A 22,085-nucleotide genomic window follows, 5' to 3' on the forward strand; every position below is an offset into this window, starting at 1 on the left:
ATTTTCTTAAAAGTAATCAGTTCTTCAAAATTTGATTTGGGAGGTCTAATTTTCTCTCTTGAATATGCGCATCACTCTTCATTGTTTCCTTTCATGTTTATTTTGCTCCATTTGTAATTCTTGATACCTGACCTTTCTTGGCGCCAAAACAAGTACCTCACCTTCCTGATTACTCTGCCAAATGGAATTTTCGAATTTGTCTTAGAAATATAAGAAACACCTCTAATGATATCCAGTTTTGTTTGGACGAGTTGAGTGCGAATTTTCTTCTAACCAAGGCTACTCAGAACATTCTAAGTGAAGAAAAAATACTGCAAAACTAAGGTACTCTTGGCATATAGCAGGCTTTTTACAGATAAATTTTACCTGGTACATAAAACATCTATGAGATTCTATCTACATTTTTGCTTTCTATCTATTGGCAATTCAATGACACAAATTAAGACATATGAAAACTTTGAACACGTTTGAGAACATGCAACTGTGCAAGCAATGCATAGGTCAGTGGGAAGAAAATAAAGGAAAAAAAAATATTCATAGTCTTCAATTACTTTTTCTTTGACATTCACCTCTTGTTACTTCTAGCTTAGGCTTTGAATCATCTCCCTGAAACACCATTGAAGTCTCCCAAGCTTCTTTGTCAGAACCTTGCAAAGGCAAGGATTGGTCCCACTGCCAGGTTGGAGTGGCAAAGCTTTGCACCAAAGCTATTTTTGAACCAGATAAAATGTGATCTCTAAGATCCTTAACAGATCTGTATCTCTTTATTTCGTCGTCATGATCTTGTGTTTGAGCTTGTGAAAGTAACTCCGATAATCTCTCCTGATCAAACCCATCTGAATTGTCTCTACTTTTTCGCCCCAAGTCCAATTTCCTACCATTGGAAGTTCCCCTGTTTAAGCAAATGCTTCCCCATTGAATTTTCTCAGAAATAGACTTCCTCCCTTTGAATTCATTATCAATTACCCTTTTTGAATCATTTTGAGCATCATCTCCACCAGCATAACTCCACTTGTAAGACTTATTGTCATTGTCCATGTTCAATTCAATGGAATGAAGATCACTGTCAGCTGAGTCATCTCCTTCACACTCTTCTCCATCCGCAACTTCCCCTTCATCGTGTTCTTTCTCTACAATTTGAGATGATCCAAAATTGATCTTCTTCAAGTAAGCCTCAAGCTCCTTGATCTTTTCAAACTTTGGAGAACCATCACCATTTTCTTTACATACATTAGTTCTCAAATAGGCCTCAAGTTCATTTCTCAGCTTTTCCACAGCTGCATTCTTCTCCTCAAAATGATACTTTGCTTCTGAGAGCTTCATCTGCACTCTCTCTTCACGCAAGATATCAGCCAGCTGAAGCATTTCTCTTTCCTTTTCCACTTCTTCCCGAACTTTTACAGATTCTCTCTTTAGTTCTTCTACTTGGGCCCTGTCTTCTCCAATACCTCTGGCTAACTCATTACAAATTTGCTCCAAAATCTCTTTTGCACGCGTCTCCCTCTCGAGCTCTTTCGTTGCTTTTGACAGTGATGACTTTGTATTTGCAAGTTCTTTACCAAGCTTCTTATTCAATCTCTCTGTCTGTCTTCTAAGCTTCTTCTCCACCTCAAGTTCTTCTGCTATGCATGCTAAGGCATTGTGAATCTTCTCTCGCTCCTTTATTTTCCACGATGCTTTTTCTTCTGCAAAATGTCTCATGATATGCTCAATCTCATTGCGATTAGACCTTTGTTCCCGGATCAATTGGTCCACCTGGTTGCGTGCTTGATCAAGCTCGGCGTGTAGGGCTGAGAGAACAGACATGCTCGATGAATTCTGCTCTTGAATGCCCCAAACATGACTCAAAACTTTTACAAGCTCCTTAGATGTGGTTAGAACATTGCTGACCTCCTTTAAACGGGTCTTGATTCCATGAGTCCTGCCAAGGGAATGACTTTCTATCTGCATTTGTGAAATATATCTTTCTTACTAAGTAACAAGACCCAAGTATCCCACTCCAACACTATCCTAACACGTTATAGATATGCTCACAAATAACAAAGATTGCTATAAACAACAAGATCATGCTCTAACAACATGCCCAATTTCTCTCAAAATAATATAAACATATGACATGTTTAAATACAACTCATACGCATAGAAAATTATGGGAAAACATATATAGCTATTTGGTTAAACTTGTAAAATGTGAAGTCTGCAATTCAAAGCATCGACAATTAAGATGGTGGAGTTCAGAGGAAGAACCATCCTTATCATTCATCTAAAAAAAGGAAAAAAGTAAAGGAGCGTATCCTAATCAATGATTTCTTCTCTTTCTTTTTGGGGTGGAAAGAAGGGTTACCCTCTTTTTTTCACTTCACTTAAAACGATTGAAAACGACGATGCGGAAATCTACTGATAATGGACCACTAGCAGAAAAAGTTAGGCAGACAAGTTTTGATTTGAATGGCTATCACAACACGTTATCTATGTCACCTTCATACTATTATTTATCTCCTAAGAAAAAAACAATAAAGAGTAGCTTTTGAAAGTGACTCATTAACTTGTCATAAATGAAAAAATGAATACCTCCATCAAACTAGCATTGCTAAAGGAATCCAACCCTCCCAAGCAATAATCACTCAACTGAAGCCTGTGAGATATGGCTGATGTTCTTTTCTGATTGCTACCACCACCCCCAGATCGCTCCAACCTCTGCACAATTTTACCAAAAATGAAAAACTATTTGATTGTTAGTTTAGTGGCAAAGAAGAACAAATGTAAATATGAACAACAATACTACAGAGCATGATCAAACCTAACAAATTTCACAACTATTTGAGATGACAGATCGTGATTATTGTAACATCGGTTTTAATCACGTTACTTTTGTTGTACACCAATCACAATCTGCCACCATATCAGTCAGTCGGTCGAGAAATTTGTGGTGGGACTTGCTGAAACACAATGAAGCACGGGTGCGTTTCGGGACTCGGGTGCGGGTGCGGGTGCGGGTGCGGGACTCGGCAATTTTTGAAAAAGTAGGGTGCGGGTGCGGCGGGACTCGGCGATTAAAAAATTATTAAAAATATTTTTATTTATATTTTCTATATATTTTTACTATTAAAATATTCTTAAAAAACACATTAATATACTTGATTCATAAAACAAAGAAAGAAGAAGGCAAAAAAACACATCTGAGGTCAGAATTTCGGCTTCTCCGGCGAGTTTTAAGGCCAATTTCGGCCGATTTCGGCCTGTTTCGGCCTATTTCGGCCGATTTCGGCCGTATCGGCCGTATCGGTCGCCGGCCGATACGACCCGATATTGCCGATACGGCCCGATTCTGGCCGAAATCGGCCCGATTCGGCGCGAATCGAAGCCGATTCGGCGCGAATCGAGCCGCGTCGGCGCGAATCCAGCCGATTCGGCTCGAATCCGAGAAAAAAAAAAAAAAAAAAAAATCAGACGCGGCCGGACTCGCGGTCAACCGCGTCGGACGCCGCGTCCCGCGTCGCGCCGCGTCGGACTCGGGTGCGCCACCCTCCCAGCCGCGTCCGTGCTTTCTAGCTGAAACATGAATGGCCAATCTTAAATCTTAAAAATGAAAAAGTGAAATGAAACCTACCTCTGGCTCTGAGTTTGAGATAGAACTATGACACGGATCTGAGAAAGGGTAGGACAATTTAGGCACTGTCTCTCTGCTTGTAAATTGCTTCTCAACATTACTATTAATATGATTCTTATTCTTAACCACTTGGAGTGAAGCTGAAGGAACCTCGTTGATTTCCCATAAAGTAGCAGCGAGTTTCCGTGCAGACAGTGACACTTGCTTACCTTTAGAAGAAGTAGTTGGAACCTTTGGAAATTCAGCGTTTTCCATGGCCAATGAAGGTGATCTCGCGCTTGTTTTCCACGTAGGGAACGGCGTGCTAGACCCGCCACGCTTTCCAACCAGAATTGCTCGCTTGAATCTGTACCTACGGACCAAAGAAGACGAGGATGAAGATGAGCAGCCTCGCTTTCTGATCTTGCACACCCTCTCAGCTGACTCCGCAGTCACTGTCTTTCCCTCCAAGTTGTGGCTTTGACAAGACATTACTATTATTATTATTATTTTGTAGAATTCTCACTGAATCTTGAAGACCCAATTCTGGGATTTTCAAGATTTTGCAAGATTTTGGGGTTGGTATTAAAGTTTCATCATGGGGTGGGTTTACATTGACTGTGAACTTTTTTTTTGCTGTTGTATTTTTGTTAAGTTTGGGACTATTGGCCTTGAGTTTAGCAAACAAAAGTGGCTGTCAAAGATTCTGAGTGTGGAACATCTGGCAGTCTTTAAAGATCTAATAAGGCACCTAGAAAGTTGGGTAAGAATTTAAGAACTGTCAAAAAAAGAATGGAATGTAGATGGGATAGATTGAAATGGAAGGCTTTAGAGTGTGTGTACAAGTACCACTCGTTTGCTTTATTTTTCTTTTCCTATTTTTTTTCAGAAATCTTAAGAGGGAAAGAAAAGCAAATCAAAGTGCTTGTTTTGTGTTGTGTTGGTGTGTGACACAGAAATGGGGTTGTGGTGTTGCTAATGCTAAATGCTAAGTAGTACTCTATCTTCAACAATGAGTTGGGTCTGGTTTTTGATTAAAAGGGAGAGAACAGGACGTGGCAGACACGTGAGCCAAAGTGCATTCAATCAGGGACGTGCATGTGAAGGGAATGGACGGTCAGAATCTTGACTAGGTTCTGCGAATTTTTTTTTTCCATGTTTTATATTATAATTTATAACCTCTCTAATCTAATCTCAGCTGGAATGTTCTTTTGGGGCTTCATTTCATGATTACAGCGTATCTTCAGTATTATTGTCAATAAAATATAATTGTGTTTGTCTAAAGACTAATATGACGAAAGCAATGCTACTATCATATAAAATGATATAATTTGTGTTACAACTCGTTTATATGAACTTATTATTATATTTCTATCACTCACAATTTGTATATATGTCATTTTATGTGACACTAGCGTTACTAATGCGATGAATTCATAAATACATTGTTTCTGCCAACGTAGAAGGGGGGAAACCCACGTTACATTTAGATGGGTGAGAGAAACAGCGTGGACACAAGTGTTGACCAAAATCACATCAATTTCATATTATTACTATGTGCATAATTAACGGCTGATCTTCTCATTGGTAGGAAAACTGGTATTTACTCCATTCTCCAATTAATTGATAACACTTTGGGGAAAAAGTATTTATATGACGAATTGAACAGAGAAATTGAGTCAACCCTTTCATATTCCCTTAATTTTCCCCCCCTCTATTTCTATCCAAGTATGATTATTGCACAATTATTGACCACAAAAGCCAAAAACAATCATTCATACCCATTGAACATGCATCAAAAAACCTTACCTAAATTAATGGTGAAGATTCCTTATAAATTATTCAGTCCTATAGGAGAAGTTCTCCCTCCTCTCACATGAGATGTGAGCCTACCTTACGTCTTATACAAGAGTATACGCCCCATATAAGAGAAGAGATGACTCTTTCTATAGGATTGAATAATTTCCCAAATTTCCTCGTTTTTGTTGTTGTTGTTAAAATACTAGCTAACAAGTCCTAATCTATTGAATATTATTTGTACTTCACTCCTATTTGTACAATATTCATATGCATGTCTACATAACACATCCTCTTGCATAGTGTTACACAAAGTTCAAAATACAGACTTTCAGTCTTTACATGTTATCAATTAAGGCTTTTTGCCCTTTTCCTCCAACATACTACACCAACTTTTGTTGCCATGCTACTTCAAATATGTTCCTAGTGAGCCCATGTTGATCATGTGTCCACTCGAGAAATAGCCACACAACACAAGTCAACATGTTGGATGGCTACAAGACATCTCCAATACAGTCCACATTGTTAGTCAGTTCATGGCTACACTATAGTCGTCTCAATATGTAGTTATTTTATAATTCTCAGTATATATGTTGTTCTTTTCAATATGTTTATCGAATCACTCGACTTGTTTCCTTAACAAAATAATATAATAAAATTGATTAAAAGAATAATATTTACGGATATTTACATAACAATACTTTTAAACAAAAAACAAAAAGGTAATTCAAATTTACAATTGACACCAATCACATTCATTAAAATAACATTTTCCTTTGATTTCAAACCAAAATGTTAAAATTAAAAAAAAAATATATATATATATATATATTTTCCCTTCATTGCTTTCTCATTTATAAATTGTATATTAGATCCTTTCCTATGATTATGAAATAAAGGAAGCTATCATCATTCAGTTACAACATTGATTTTTTTTTTTCCATTTATACCTTTTTTTTTTTTTGGGTAGAAAAACGACTTTCATAAACTGCTCAGCAGTTTGAGGGTAAAGCCTCTCATAGTACAAACTAGAAGTGTTATAAAATAAAATCATACAAAGAGGTCCATAGGAAGACTATGAAACACAACAAAGCCCTGATCCATATCAGGTTCTTTCCTAGCAAGTGTGTCAGCTTATTTTTTCGCCTAGCAAAAATAATTTTTATTTAGCTAAAATTAAAAACTTTTTGCCAAAAGTATTATAAATAAAATTAAAAAGTAGCTGAAATAGTACAATGTGGTCTATAAATAGTATAAAAATGTGTAATAAAACTCATGAATGATAACAAAAATAAGTTAAATAGTAAAAAAACTAACTTTTGTTAAGCCAATGCCAAACACAACCTTCTTCATCATTTTCCCATCAAAAAAAAAAAAAAAAAACCTTCTTCACCATTTAAGAAATTTGACTAAGGATACTGTAATAAATATATATATATATATATATATATGTAAATCACTGTACTTTTTACTTCTACTACTTTAATTCAGCATGTTATTGTGTGACCTTAAAAAATTTTACATTGACTTGTAGCGTATAGGTTAGGTAATTCATTTATATAAGAAAGGGTTAGGTATTTCATTTATATAAGAAAGAATCAAGTACTATAAAAAGATGTAAAGAGTTTTGAGTCTTTTGACGTGAGCAAGAAGAGCCAAATTTCATTCAAGGGCATGTCGGTATGGATGTACTATATCAATTAATGATTTTTTATTTTTTGGGTGAAAAACAATATCAATTAATGATAATCTTCGTATTTAGATGACCAAAATAAAAGTATCTCAAATTCTCTATATCATCCGTAAATAGGATATGGCAGAGTTTATATATATATATATATATATATATTACAATGAGTTTTATTAATATGTGACCAAGGGTATATGTTAGTAAACTATTTTAAAAAACTTTTTATAAAAAAATGAAAAAGTAATTATGAGTACTTGTCCTGCCATTAAGCATTGTTTGCCCTCTTTGGGGAGCCAAGCCCTCATGGACTTGTCACGAAGGGGTGAGAGTCCAGGATCTTCACCTTCACCATTTTTGGTTTTACACCTTTGTCCCACATTGTCTATGTAACCCTCCCACTCATGCTTTATATGCCCTTGGAGCTTGCATGAGTGTACCACTACTACGCATGTGCATGTGTAGTAGTGGTACACTCATACAAGCTCCAAGAGCATATAAAGCATGAGTGGGAGGGTTACATAGGCGATGTGGGACAAAGGTGTAAAGCCAAAAATGGTGAAGATCCTGGACTCCCACCCCTTCGTGACAAGTCTGTGAGGGCTTGGCTCCCTAAAGCGGACAAACACTGCTTAATAGCGGGGCAAGTACCCACAGTAACTAACTAATTTGATAACTTTTTCAATTTTTCATAATTTTTTTTTAAATTGATGGTTAATGTGTGCCATTACATTAATGATGTTGATAAATGTAGACTTTCAAATTCTTGTGTGACAATATTAATAAATTTTTTTAAAAAAATTTCAATAAAAATAAGTTCTTCCAAAAGGTCTCAGTGGAGAAAAAGAAGCCACACAAAACTGATTATGAATGGCCAAAATTTCTCACTCAGTCCATCCATTGTTGGTTTTACTTGTCCCACACTATCCTTAATGTTTTTGTGTGTGTGTGTATATATATATATATATAAAAAAATTTATATAATTTACTCTTTCTATAGTCTATATATACATACATACATACATACATACACATACACACACACACATATATATATAGAAGGTTGGATTCAAGTTATACTAGGTGTAACTCTAAGTAATGTTATACCACTCAATATTTTTTAATTGGATGCGAATTTTGACAAATCAACTGTTGGATTACATTATTTCTGTATATTCTTCATATTTACAAAATTTCAAGGTGATCAAATATCAATAGTCATGATATCAATCACTTGTTTAAATTCAAAAAAAAAGATTGAGGAAATTTTAAATTTAAATTTTTGTAGTTTAAAATGTTGCATAAAATATGAGTTTATGGATTAAATAGTAAATAACATTTAATTGGTATAAAAACTGGCATGCATATTAAAAACATATAGAACATGTAATCTAACGAAGAGATTTTCAAAATATGAATTCAATAACAAGTGATTGAGTAGTGTAATTTGAACTTAACCCATATATATATATATATATATATATTCTATTACCATCCATAAACACAATTGTTTCTCTCTCTTTCAGCACTCTTACAATCATCCCTCCTATATCTCTCTTATCACTATCTTATGACTAACAAAACCACCTTATTAAAGATACTAAAATACCTCTAACTTGTCCTATTCTTGACTTGTCTCACTTTCATCCCATATGAGTTTTCTCCATCTCGAAGAAGGAAGGGGAGTAACAGGGCACTACTAATCCAATCTCTTTTCTTTTTTTTGGGGGGTAAGAGAAAAAGAGTAAGAGGGAAAGGTGCTTCAATAGTTCAATTACATTTCACTGTAAAAAAGATTATGAACAAAAAAAATTTGGTATTACTCTATCTACAATAAATGAATGTGTAGGGTATGAGGGAAATAGTAGAAAAGAGAGGGGGGGAGGGCGGTGCCTACAAAATATAGGGTTGGAGAAGTTTTTTTTTAAGTACGAAATAATAATTGTGGAGCATCCTTCCCATCCATGACAGTACATCGCACCCCTTGAAACAATCAATCAATCAATCAGTTTGCACGAGGGTGGGGCCTTTCGCTAACGGCTCAATGGTATGGGATTCGTAAAAATCGTAGGGATATATCTTCGCTGGATTTGGATCCTTTCCAAAGTCTTTATAAAAACACCTACGTCCTGTTAGATTTTAAAGGCCCCACCTGTGAGAACCACATGGCCCATCATATTCAGTGCTCTATATATTTATCTCTTTTTCCAAATGATGGTGGTCCATGGATCACTTGGATTTTGGGTTCCCTCTATTGTTTCGCTCACTTTGCAAACCATGTGTTTCAATGCAATGGCTAAAAGGAGAAAAAAGTTGAAATCTTTCGCACCATGCATTTCAATGCTATAGCTAAAAGGAGAAAAAGTTGTGATCTTTCGTGTGTTTGGATCTATTTCCTTGTAAGTTATAGGGATGGATTTTCCTTTTGTAAAATAAAATTATTAAGTATTTTCGAAATACAAAAATTTGATGTTTACTCATTTCACATTTATAACGGACTTTACTTTATCGTGAATTTGATTTGTAGAATCCATCATAATTCATAAATGTGGGAGAAAAAACGCTTTTTTTTTTTTCATAAATAACCTTTTTTTCATGAATGTGAAAGAAAATTATTAGGTATTCTTGCAATGTAATTATGTGATATTTTGTAAAAGAAAATTATTAGGTATTCTCATAATGCAGTTATGTGATATTTACTCATTTCATATTTATAACGAACTTACATGAATTTAATTAATAGAATTTATAATAATTCATAAATGTGGGAGGAAAAAGGTTCTACTATGTTTCGGAAGTACCTAATAATTACTCGTAGGAAAAATGTGGTCATGAAAGAGCTTGACTAGTCAATATGTGACTGCTGAATGTTTCAACCAAGTTAGTGGCTAAGTGGTATCATTATCATGCTACCTCTTTCTTGTGGAAGCTAAAGTTAAACAAAGAAGACAATGGGATTTCTTACTAGTTACAAGTAGCTTCATTATTGTGAAGCAATGAAACATGCAATAGTGGTTTTACTATAGTATGCTAAAACAATTCCAAAATTTACTACAACTAAAACAATTCCTAATTTTACCACAAAACAAATTGATTAAACAACGTAATTGGTACTACGTCAATAATATAATAACATAAATTTCTTAATTTTTTTAATCATACACAGTTTGGTTACATTGGGATATATATATTGACACGTAAATTTATAAAACTTATAAAACACAATTTGAACTATAAAATGTTTGGACCTAGTGCTAGCTATTAAGCTATCTCTTCACAAATGGAATCAAACTGTCTTGAAATTATATTAGCTCTGCATTTAGATCCATTTTCCAATTTATGATAGTTCCCGCTGGCTGATAATGTGTGCTAGACGTTGGTTTCTCATTTGCTCTTGCTGCTTCATCCCAATTTATTGGACATGCATGAAGCTTTTAAAAGAGCAACTTTTTCTTTGCTCCAAGGTATATACTCAAGTCAGGGACTCAGGGGTGGTGGGGGTGTGGGGAATACTTAAGTTCAAATTAACAACTTTTTCTTTGCTCCCATTGTACATCCTTTTGTTCAAATGAGGACAGTTTCCAAAATCCTTAGACATGATTGGAGTAAATGTCATTCAAAGTAAAGTATTGGTTTTTTCTGGTGTTTTTCTTTGGTATTATCAATCATCCTTCTCTGTAAATTTTCACACCAAAAAAAAAAACAAAAAGAAAAAAAAGAAAAGAAAATTCTTAATGGGATTTCAAAATAGAATGAGCGGGAAATGGAATTAATTAGGAAACACAGATACACAACTTTTTGTTTTTACTTCGCAGCTAGGCACAACATGGAGGTACAAATATTAAACTACGTTGAAAGAAATAAATAGACAGTTTTTCTTATAAACAGGTAGAAGAAAGAGAAAAGGAAGTAGGAATCATAATAAATACAAGAGATGAGAAGAGACACAATTGAGAGTAGAGAGAGAGAGAGTCAAAAGAAACTATTTTTCAAAGTAGTCTTCGGTCCTTCCCTTGAACCCAATTTGCCCAAAAGTAAGGCAGATGAACAGTCCCAGGTGCCATGTAACCAACCACAACCTGGTCATAGAAATAAATTTTAAAAAAAGACCCAAGTCTATGAAACATTAAAAAAACTAAAAAAGGGTATTGAATAAAGTTAACGAGGAACATATTGTCTATTAATGGCTTTAACGGCAATGGTCCCATGGAAAGAGTTTAAAATATATACTACGTTGGAAGACAGACTAACAAGCAATGGTCCCATGGTCTAGTGGTCAGGACATTGGACTCTGAATCCAGTAACCCGAGTTCAAATCTCGGTGGGACCTTCTTTTTTACTTTTTCTTTTCATTTTTTTTAGAATCAATTGGGCTTCCTAATCAGCTTCGGCTATTAGCCCAACGACTTCAATAGTACTGTTTGCATTCAATTGGGCTTGCTATTGCTCCCCCGATTAAATATAAGCATTAGCTCTTCTGCCCAAATAAAAAAAAAATAAAATAAACAATACTCTTCTAAACTCTGGCCCGTTGAGGGAAAATCTCTCTCTGAAGTTTTTTTTCGAGTTTCATTGCACATTGGGATATATTATAAAGTGTTTTTTTCTTCTTTTTTTTGGATTAAGTCTCCTCAGCTATTTGTAATATTGCCTTTCAGCAAACTAAACAAGTCTACACAGAAATAGCTACACAAAGCTTGTTCTAAAATCAAACTTAGTAATCAATCTAGATTGTTTTCCAAAAAAAAAAAAGGTAATCAATCTAGATTCAGCCCTTTATCATAATGGTATGGTAAGAACTATTATATACGGCATACCCAATTAATGTGTGTTTATCTGGTACATTGTAGGTGTGTGATACTTTGCTTGAATCGGTCTAAGGAATCGAATATAAGAAGGATGACCGTTTTGCAAAACATTGCTGCCATTCACTTATACAGTTATACTTCACTATAATTATTAAATTAAAATTGCCATTCACTTGTACATTAAATTTCAATTAAAAAAAAAAAAAAAAAAAACTCACTGGGAAATAGGTGAATGATCTTGAACTTCTGTTCTTCTTGTATGTAGATATGTTAGTATGTTACCAAATAAAAATTAATTTATCCCAATTTTTCTTTTCAATTATATACTGAAATTAAATTCAAAATTTTAGTTAAAATGTTAATTATTGTTGCATACAGCCATATACACAAGTACGTGAAATAGTGTTTTTCTTATGTGTGAGTGTGAATCATGTTTTCATGTGTGTGCATACAGTGTGTAATGATCGTTACTTTAGTTTAAAAAAAAAAAAAAAAGGCAGTATGGTACTTACCAAAACTGAGAAGTGAGAGCAGGAGGAGTGGGGAAGTGAGCGAGCTCAGCTCCTATGCTTTCGAAGAAGAGGCCAGTCAAACTCTTACCATCGATTGCAGGGATGCTGGATGGTGCTAACCACCCTATTAACCCAAATCCAATCACATTAAAATCCCTGCGCAGCCAATCTCTCTGGAAACTACTTTTTCCCAACAAGTCCACACACGAGCAAACCATAACCATATCAGTCACATATATTACTCTATATATTGATTCCCATCATCACATAAAACCAATACAAACACAAGTTCACTGCTACTACTTACCATGTATACTTTCCTCCCGAGGCACGTGCCTGCTTCAGAGGGTTTCTCACCGTCACAGTAGACTTCAAAAAGCCTTATGAAATAACATTAAAAACAAATCAACAAAAAAAAATAATAATCAATATATTAATTATCAATCATCAATATCAATATCAATCAATTAATCAATCAATATATATATATATATATATAAAACAGAGACCTCATGCGAGAGAGCATGAGGTCCTACCATGTAGTGCACTTTATGAAGAGAATTGAGATACCCTTAAACCATATTAGAGATAAGAACAAATTTAAAAGTGAAGACTCTTTATTTCCTTTAGTTCAATGTTTCAAGACTAATTTTTGTTACATTTTGTATTCAATGTTTTAAGGCTACTATTTATTTCATTTGGTTCAATGTTTCAAGACCTTCTATCTCTCGCACACACAAAATACTCTTTGCATTTCCATTCATCATTTTCACTTTTACTCCTTTATATACACATGTTCATAGCCTTTCATATCATTCTATCTCAAATACACTTAGAAAAAAATGATGTCATTTAGCTTCAACCTTTCAATGATACCTACATAACTCTAACGTTGCAGTATCATTTGATTGTAACTCATATGAGCAGGCTATGACCAAGGAAGGGGGCTTGCGTTTTTTATTCAATGATGGTAGCTTATAGTTTTGATGTTGAAGTCAGACATTATAGATTTTGTGAAGGCTATGATTCGCTTGGAGTCTTTAGGTGTTTGAGATTTTGGTTTGGGAAAGTTATAAATGTATTTTATTTTAGAACTAAAGAAAGAGAAAAAGAAACATTCTAATTGATTATTTATGAAGTTATTTTTATTTTATTTTTTATTTTGTGTTAGAATTCATAATTTGAGGTTTCTTTGTATGTAGCGATAGTGGTAAAAACAAAAAGCAATGGTGATTTAAAAGTATTTTTCACTTTTTTTTAAAGGATACAGAAGTCCAACTAAAGTCAATTGCATTTTGATAAATGAATGTTGTGGGGTTAGAGAATTTATGATCCCGGCCCATTTTATATTAAGGCCCAAGGCCCGAGCCGAGGAGAGGCATTGCCGAGGACGTACAATGAAAGTCCAAATGACCTATGGATATAGCCGAGGACGATTTTGTCCTCGGCATCCCAAAGCGCTCCTAAAAGAAAGGGCGAGTACAGTGCAGGAGCGACCCAAGTAAAAGGCTGCTAGTACTGCAATAAAGCACTCTGCACCTGACAGGACCATACTCTTCAGCTTTTACAACCACCCCCAACCACTCTGGGTATGGGCTGATGGAACAAGTATCAGTCCTGGAAAGTCGAACCCACACGTGGACATTGGATAAGGGGTACAGGCCAATATAAAAGGAAAAGTAAGCAATCCAGAGAAAGGGCTGGGAATAAAGGCCAAGACCCAGAGCCTCCCAGACCGTATGGAGGAGAAAGACACCTCGAACGAACATGGTTTAATTTTGCATGAACACCATGACCAACTATCGTTCGGTGACCAAGGCCTAGCCTTTCAAACCCACGCTTTATAAATTATATTGTTTGGGCCTTTTAACGTATGAACCCAACATCAGTTTGACATCAGTTTGGAGTCATTACGAATCGAGTCCTTACAAATGTTTTTAGCAAATTTATCTTTGTTTAATCACATTCTCTTTATGTTGATACTTACAAATGATTTCCTTAATTCCATTGAGATAATTAATTGGGTGTTTATGACCAAGGTCTCTATATTTAGTTGTGAGAATAGAGCGATTGAGAAAATGTTTGGTAGGTTGCTTAAATTTATGTAATTTTAGGATATAAAAGTATTTTATATTTTGAATCCTTATTTGTAGATTTCAAAATCATTTAATTAGTTTGAAAAATAAAATCTTAACGGTAAATATTATAATACATTATAATCTTACAATGTTATACAATTTTTTAAAATAAATTATGAATTAAAAAAAAAATCAAGTTTCAAAGTATTTAACAATATTGTGAGCAAACATAAATATTATACAACAAAATAAGTATTAAGTATTATATGTAGATTTTAATATACATAAAAATGATTTTAAATAAAATTGTAAAGTAGTCCGCGCATTGCGCGGGATATCATCTAGTTAATACTGATAGTTAGGAAGCACAGACACAGATCCGGACACAGGTAAAGACATAGACATAAACACAAATACAGGTACAGAGATGAACACAATTGCGACATGGTAACACAAACAATTTCTTAAAAATTATAACATACAGTCGCGACACGGTAACACAAACAATTTCTTAAAAATTATAACATAAAATGTCTTGTGCGACACTAATATAACACTGTTACGCACTCTAAATGAAGTCTCCATGCTTCTTAAACTAATAATAATAATTGCTGGCATAATTTATAAGATTGTAATTACAAAGGTTTTTGGCATGTAAATGTTTCATGTTCTTATGTTTCATCATGTAAATCTGAAAAAAAAAAAAATGTTTTTACGGTTCTTGTTGTTCTCCAAACATAATGTAATTTAAAGAGGTTTTGAGGAGAACCTGAAGTGAGGGATGTTGGCTTAGGTGCAGAGACCCGAGAAGGTGATGACAATGAGGAGCTGCCCAAGCCTATGACGGTTGATACGGTTGCAGCCATTTTTCTTATCTGCTTCTGCTGATGCTTGAGCTAGAGGATAGTGACTGAGTCAGAAATGAAATACTGTAATTTGGTAATAGTGGTGGGGGTTAGGCTTTTCTCAAATGTGATGGAGATTTTGTGGCTCATAGATTGCGTGGATGGGATATAGTTCAATGACATTGTGCCACGTTAGAGTTGTATGGATAAACTGGGGTCTGTGTTTGATCTTATACTGATGATACTCAGGGAATGAGATGTTCACGTGCCAGTGTGCGAGTGAGAACATGTTGAGTTGAATTGAGAAGGGCTTATCCATACTTTGCTCTGTTTTGATTTTTTGATAGTGATTGTGATACTGATACTAATATTGGGCTAAGCCCTAAGCCTGTTGTTTGATTGAACTTCGGATCGTGTAAGTTGGCAATGCTTTGTGGCCCATTAAAGGGTTAACAATTTAGTAGAAATTTGCGGTTTTGGTCCAATTCGGTCCATTATGGTCTATTTTGGTCCATTTCGGTTCATTCAGTCCACTTTGGTCTATTCCATCCATTTGGTTCCACTTCGGTGTTAAGAATGGAAAAATAAAAGTTTGGGTAGAGACTAGTACCTATTCTAAGTCCGATTATTAAAATTTTAAAAAAAAAAAAATCTTCTATAATTGCAAGTGGGAATCTTGAAAGCTAGGTGGTTTTGTTGTTGAGAAGTTAGAGGCAAAATAGAGAGTTTGATGCTACTCTGGTCATTTCATTTCAAATCCTAGAACGTAGGTTGGATAAGGAAAAAAAAAAAGAGCCTTATATTAAAAAGAATGTTAATAACATATCAACAAAAAGTAAAATCAACTAGGATAAACAAAAAGTAAAATCAAATAGGATAAAAAAAAAAATTTATATACTATAGTGTCTATCAAAATATTATCAACAAAATGTAAAAATCAAATAGGATAGAAAATAATATATTGAGAAGAAAAATTAAGCCATTGAAAATGTAAAAAACCGAAGGAAAAAAAAAAAAAAAAAAAACAAAGAATTGTATGAAATGTAGATTGCATGTTTTTAAAACACTAGCCATAGTTTTTTTTTTTTTTGGGAGGGGGGGGAGGGGAGAAAAACACTAATGATAGTTGATGAGAATAAATAAATTGTTTGTTCTTATCTAAAAAATTGCAACTTGGTGCAACCACGGTTTTTAAACCCAAATTTTATTATATAATATATGATATTCATACTTTAAGGAAATTCTAGTTCCAAATGAGACAGTCCAAATGAAAATGCTTTTTTTTTTTTGTGTTGGGGGGGGGGGGGGGGGGGGGGGGGGGGGGGGGGGGGGGGGGGGGGGGGGGGGGTGGTGGTGCGGGGAGAGGATTGCAATTAATTTGAATCTAAAAACATATACCTTAAATTATTGTACTCAGATTACGTCTTAATGTAGAACGTTTTTATCTTCTTACTTTAGTTTGGATATATGTGAGCTTTGCGTGTCCAATAATAGATGGGCCGCGTAACCAGCCCATCAAGAAAAAGTTCATAAATAGATATTTTGTTCCAAATATGGGCCCTAACATGGATTGGCTTTGTTCTTGACCGAGACGTTTTGTGTGGTGAAACACAGGCAACAATTTTCAGGGTTTAAAATGCTTTCTTTGCTAAGTGTTCCAATATCATCCTTAAGGGTGATTCTGCTAATGTCTTGAACCCTCTCATAAATCCAGAGGAGTTCCTAGATTGGAAGATAAAGCCCCAAAAAAGATGACATTTTGTTATGCCTCAATTGTTGTTGGAATGTTTTTGTAATCAATCAAAAATTTGAATTTTGTGTCAAAGAAATTGATAATAATAATAATAATAATAATTGTGGGCAGTGGAATAGTAACCTTTCGGGCCTAAAGCCCAAGAAGCAATTGGGCCACGGGAAAGAATTGGGCTTGGCCTATGTTTTTAAAGGAAGGCTTAATGGGTAATAAACTATGAAAAGAGGAAAGCTAGGACATCCCAAGTATTACGGAAAAAATGAGTGACATAGGAGATCTGTTCCCGTGGAAAAGGTACGGTACCAACTTACCCGAGGTATGGTGCACATGTAATCCATGTGTGATTTTTAGGAGATTCCTGGAACCACGGAAAAGTTCCGGAACATGCAAGAAGATTGAAAATCTTTACCTCCGCATTAATGATGGGGCTCTTACCTTACCTCTCTACCGCATTAAATATAAGTAAGACAATCTGAATAGTACAAACAACCCCCAAAAGCTAGAGTTCCAAGATAAGGGAGGGGAGGAATCCGATAAGGTTGAGAAAAATATCCCTGAGGCTCTGGCAGGCAATAAAATAGCTGTAGTGATAAGAATAAGGATTGAAGCTATAAAAGAGAGAGGAGAGGCAAAAGAAAAAGGATCTGAAAAAAGAGGATAAAAATGAATATAAATAAGAAAAATCAGTCAGAGAGAGAGAGAGTAAAGATAACACCGCGGGAACGTGAGAGTTATCTATTGTAATGTTCGAGTTTAGAGAAATCAATTGCTTGAGTTTCCCATTGTGAAACATTTTTCCTTGTTATTTACTTATTTGTTGGTTATTTGAATAATTTGAGTATGATTCTGTGAAGGACTCCACGGGGCCAGTTTTTGCATCCCCACAATAATAATAATAATAATAAATAATGTGGTCTTAGAGTGTGCTGAAAGAGTTTGTGACCAAGTTAAGAGCAAGCTTTTATGATTCAGGCTTTTAATTTATATACCTTTAAGATTTGAGAAATGATATATTCACAACATTTTTACAACAAATCCTAAGTGGTAGGTTGTTATTGTTAGGGTAAAAAAGTAATCTTGGTGTTAGGTTTAAATTTGAACCAATAACAATTAACCACCTATGATTTGTTGTGAAAATGTTGTAAAAATGTTGTGGACGTAGCACCTCTCGATTTGATTTATGACTCCCCATTTGAATTGACAATTTTTCTGAAAATGACTTTTTAAGAATAATTCTTTTTCATAAAACATGTATTTTTATAAAAATAACTTCCATGAGTTTTAATTTAGTACATTCATTCTTATTTTAATAAAAATCTCTCTCTAATTATTAAATACCCTCGAAGCTAGAAGGAGGTAGCACCATTCTCCATGCTCCGAAAGTACCTTAGAATTTTTTGTTCTAGAGTCATCTACAAATTCTTTTAATTATTTTATTTATTCGGGTTTGGCTACTTTATGTACATGTTAAAAATTTGTAAACTGACAAGCCTTAAAACACAAACTCACTTCTATCCTTCCATATCACAATCTACAACATATATTTCTGAACGTCCATAATATTGCATTCTTGCTCAATGAGCTTCTGTTTGTTTTAAGACCGAGCCTATCTTTGTTCAGACCTTCTTACTTCAGTACTTTACGTTCAAATGAGAGGTTGTTAAAGCCCAATTCATCCTCTTTTATTCTTATTGTAAAATTATTTAGCAAATAAAAGTCATCAATTAAGCTAAGAGTTTTGTAGCTTAGTGGTATTATCTGCTCTCACTTATGAAGATAACCATAGTGCAAATATTTCTTCTGTCATTATTGTAACTATTGAATTATTTAAATTAAAAAAAAAAAAAAAAAAAAAAAAAAAAAAAAAAAAAAAAACAACAACAACAACAACAACAACATTGTTTTGGTGTACTTAAAGATGCATATTGGATGAAGGTGAACGAAAGGATTACAATTAAAAAAAAAAATGAATGAATGAAAATTAATGCCAAGAATGTAACACATGAGCTTATCTGGATGGAGGAATCCCCTCCCCCTGCGATTGAAGCTTTGTATCTTGATTCCAGTTCCATTTAATGAATATTGAGGATGTTTTCCTCTTCAAAAAAAAAAAAAAAACCTTGAAAGACTATATGTTAATGTTGTTGACTGATCGTGGGTAATTGATTGATGAGTGGAGGTTTACTTAGTCCTGGATGAAAAGCTCTTAGCCGGTTATATATTTACCGTCAAGGACTAATTTATAATAAACCCAATATAGGTTTTAAATACTAAAGAACCATAGACTAACTATAAATTAACTTTTTGTTAATTTTTTTGTTTACAAGTACTTGTACCTACAATTGATTTGGATCATTTGGAAAATCATATATATGTTTAACAAATTAAATTAAAAATAAGCAAAATTAAATGTTGTAATTTGTAATTTAGCCTAGTTAATAAAAGCAAGAGAGTGTTATGTACTTGTGTTCGTTAAGAGAGAGTCGTTTATAACGAAACAAGCTCACTGTTATGACCCAAGCGTTGAATAAATTATTTAAATTTATTTTAGTGATAAAATAAATAGTATTGTTATTTATTTGTATTCAATTTAATTCATATGTTTTAGGATAGGATTAGCTCTTTTGTTTTAGGATTTGTTGATGAGGTTATCTCATCCTTAGCTATTTATGTATGTTAAATGCATTAAAGAGAATTAAGAAGAAAATTAACCAAAATTGTCTATTTCTTCTCTCAAGATCAAGAGATTGGTCATCTCGAATTGACAACACTATCTTTTATTTCTCAGTTCACACCACTCACAATGACCAAGTTTACTAGCTTTACCAACGGAAAATTCTAGGGACACAACAAATCTTACAAATTTTGCCACAACTCGCTACATGTAAGTTGTAAATGATGAAGGTCAAATAGTGTATTCATACTTTCATTACTCACAACTCACCACTCGCTACATGTCAAGTTATGGTAAAATTTGTACCAATAAAGTAGGGTGTTACAGGGACAAACCCAAGATACATTAGACAGATTGAGATTAGGTATTGTACCCAGGGTTGGCTCAACAATTTTGGGGGCCTTAAGCGAAAATTTTAAGTGGATTTTTTAAAAAACTTCAAAGTCTAAACTTGCACATATAAAAATTAATTTATTATATGATTCAATAAATTAGTATCATTATAATACAAATAAGTTGATATACATCAAATGATTAATTGGTGTGATAATTTATAATAATTGATAAAGTAAAAGTTTGTATTAAAAAAAAAAAAAACAGATGTGATAACTTATTCATTGTGGGGCCAGTGGGGGCCAACTTAGCTTAGGCCAATAGCCCTTGTGATGTGTTGGGCCTTGTGAACAAGACTGCACCGTGCACATAATACTGTGCAGTCTTGTCTTATCAAGTTATGTGTAGTATTTTGTACTGTACACGGTTATTGTGCAGTATTCTGCATTTTATGATACAATGTTATCTTTTTAATATATTTTATTTACCAATAAAAGTACTTAATTTTTTTTTTGTAATTAAAATATATATATATATTGTAAGGACTCAATTTGTAACGACCCCAAATTGATTTATTGGGTTCGAACGTTAAAAGGCCCGAACAATAAAATTTGTAGAGAGTAGGATAAAAGGCTAGGCCTTGATTATTGGACAGTAGTCAGTCGTGGTGTTCACGATGATCGTACAGAGATGAACTGTGATTGCCCAAGAAGATGTTCTCCTCGGCACGGCCTGGGTGGCTCTGGTTCTTGGCCCTAGTCCCTACCTCTCTTTCTAGATTGCTTCCTTCTCTTTTTATACTAGCCTTTACCCTCCCTCCAACGTCCACGTGTAGGTTCAGTTTTCTAGGGCTGATACTTATCCTATCAGCCCATACCCAAAGTGGATTTTAAGTGGATTTTTTAAAAAACTTCAAAGTCTAAAATTGCACATATAAAAATTAATTTATTATATGATTCAATAAATTAGTATCATTATAATACAAATAAGTTGATATACATCAAATGATTAATTGGTGTGATAATTTATAATAATTGATAAAGTAAAAGTTTGTATTAAAAAAAAAAAAAAACAGATGTGATAACTTATTCATTGTGGGGCCAGTGGGGGCCAACTTAGCTTAGGCCAATAGCCCTTGTGATGTGTTGGGCCTTGTGAACAAGACTGCACCGTGCACATAATACTGTGCAGTCTTGTCTTATCAAGTTATGTGTAGTATTCTGTACTGTACACGGTTATTGTGCAGTATTCTGCATTTTATGATACAATGTTATCTTTTTAATATATTTTATTTACCAATAAAAGTACTTAATTTTTTTTTTTGTAATTAAAATATATATATATATTGTAAGGACTCAATTTGTAACGACCCCAAATTGATTTATTGGGTTCGAACGTTAAAAGGCCCGAACAATAAAATTTGTAGAGAGTAGGATAAAAGGCTAGGCCTTGATTATTGGACAGTAGTCAGTCGTGGTGTTCATGATGATCGTACAGAGATGAACTGTGATTGCCCAAGAAGATGTTCTCCTCGGCACGGCCTGGGTGGCTTTGGTTCTTGGCCCTAGTCCCTACCTCTCTTTCTAGATTGCTTCCTTCTCTTTTTATACTAGCCTTTACCCTCCCTCCAACGTCCACGTGTAGGTTCAGCTTTCTAGGGCTGATACTTATCCTATCAGCCCATACCCAAAGTGGTTGGGGGTTGTAGACACCCCATTTTACAACTTGCATTTAACCAACCGGTAGATCTTTAAATTTGTGATACAAAACAAATCTTGATATTCTAACGATCATAATGGTATGTCATAGATTTTGATCGGACCACCTGATCAAAAGTTATCATACAAACAACTTTCAATGATCATGGCTCGCCTATACAATGGGTTTGATCACATTCTATTCTAAACACTTAATTTTGATTGGTTCTCACAATAATTAATTTGAAATTAATTAAGTATGATTTTTGATTGGATTTCATTTTATTTCTTTTTTTTAAAAGAAATAATAAA

General features: G+C 34.2%; 2 protein-coding genes and 1 non-coding gene across 5 annotated transcripts; 1 reads left to right on the plus strand and 2 right to left on the minus strand.

The window, feature by feature from the left end:
- Window positions 1-43: 43 nt before the first annotated feature.
- Window positions 44-4,715, minus strand: LOC115978904 (probable DNA double-strand break repair Rad50 ATPase). Of its 2 annotated transcripts, none has more exons than XM_031100803.1 (3): window positions 3,611-4,715; window positions 2,572-2,724; window positions 44-1,944 (listed from the first exon to the last, which is right to left on the minus strand). In XM_031100803.1, the coding sequence occupies exons 1-3, from the start codon at window positions 4,079-4,081 to the stop codon at window positions 544-546; spliced, it is 2,025 nt and encodes a 674-aa protein (XP_030956663.1). In that variant the 5' UTR covers window positions 4,082-4,715; the 3' UTR covers window positions 44-543. The 2 variants fall into 2 exon arrangements, with proteins under 2 accessions (XP_030956663.1, XP_030956673.1); XM_031100813.1 differs by having other exon boundaries at window positions 2,572-2,697; window positions 3,611-4,714.
- A 6,098-nt stretch (window positions 4,716-10,813) lies between these two features.
- On the minus strand, window positions 10,814-15,420 carry LOC115978918 (photosystem I subunit O). Of its 2 annotated transcripts, none has more exons than XM_031100845.1 (4): window positions 15,241-15,420; window positions 12,701-12,773; window positions 12,394-12,573; window positions 10,814-11,152 (listed from the first exon to the last, which is right to left on the minus strand). In XM_031100845.1, the coding sequence occupies exons 1-4, from the start codon at window positions 15,335-15,337 to the stop codon at window positions 11,056-11,058; spliced, it is 447 nt and encodes a 148-aa protein (XP_030956705.1). In that variant the 5' UTR covers window positions 15,338-15,420; the 3' UTR covers window positions 10,814-11,055. The 2 variants fall into 2 exon arrangements, with proteins under 2 accessions (XP_030956705.1, XP_030956696.1); XM_031100836.1 differs by having other exon boundaries at window positions 12,394-12,576; window positions 15,241-15,415.
- On the plus strand, window positions 11,332-11,403 carry TRNAQ-CUG. Its single transcript has one exon. It is a non-coding gene; the product is annotated as a tRNA-Gln (tRNA).
- Window positions 15,421-22,085: the final 6,665 nt, after the last annotated feature.

This window comes from Quercus lobata, chromosome 1 (assembly GCF_001633185.2).
Source record: "Quercus lobata isolate SW786 chromosome 1, ValleyOak3.0 Primary Assembly, whole genome shotgun sequence".
Classification (NCBI taxonomy): domain Eukaryota; kingdom Viridiplantae; phylum Streptophyta; class Magnoliopsida; order Fagales; family Fagaceae; genus Quercus; species Quercus lobata.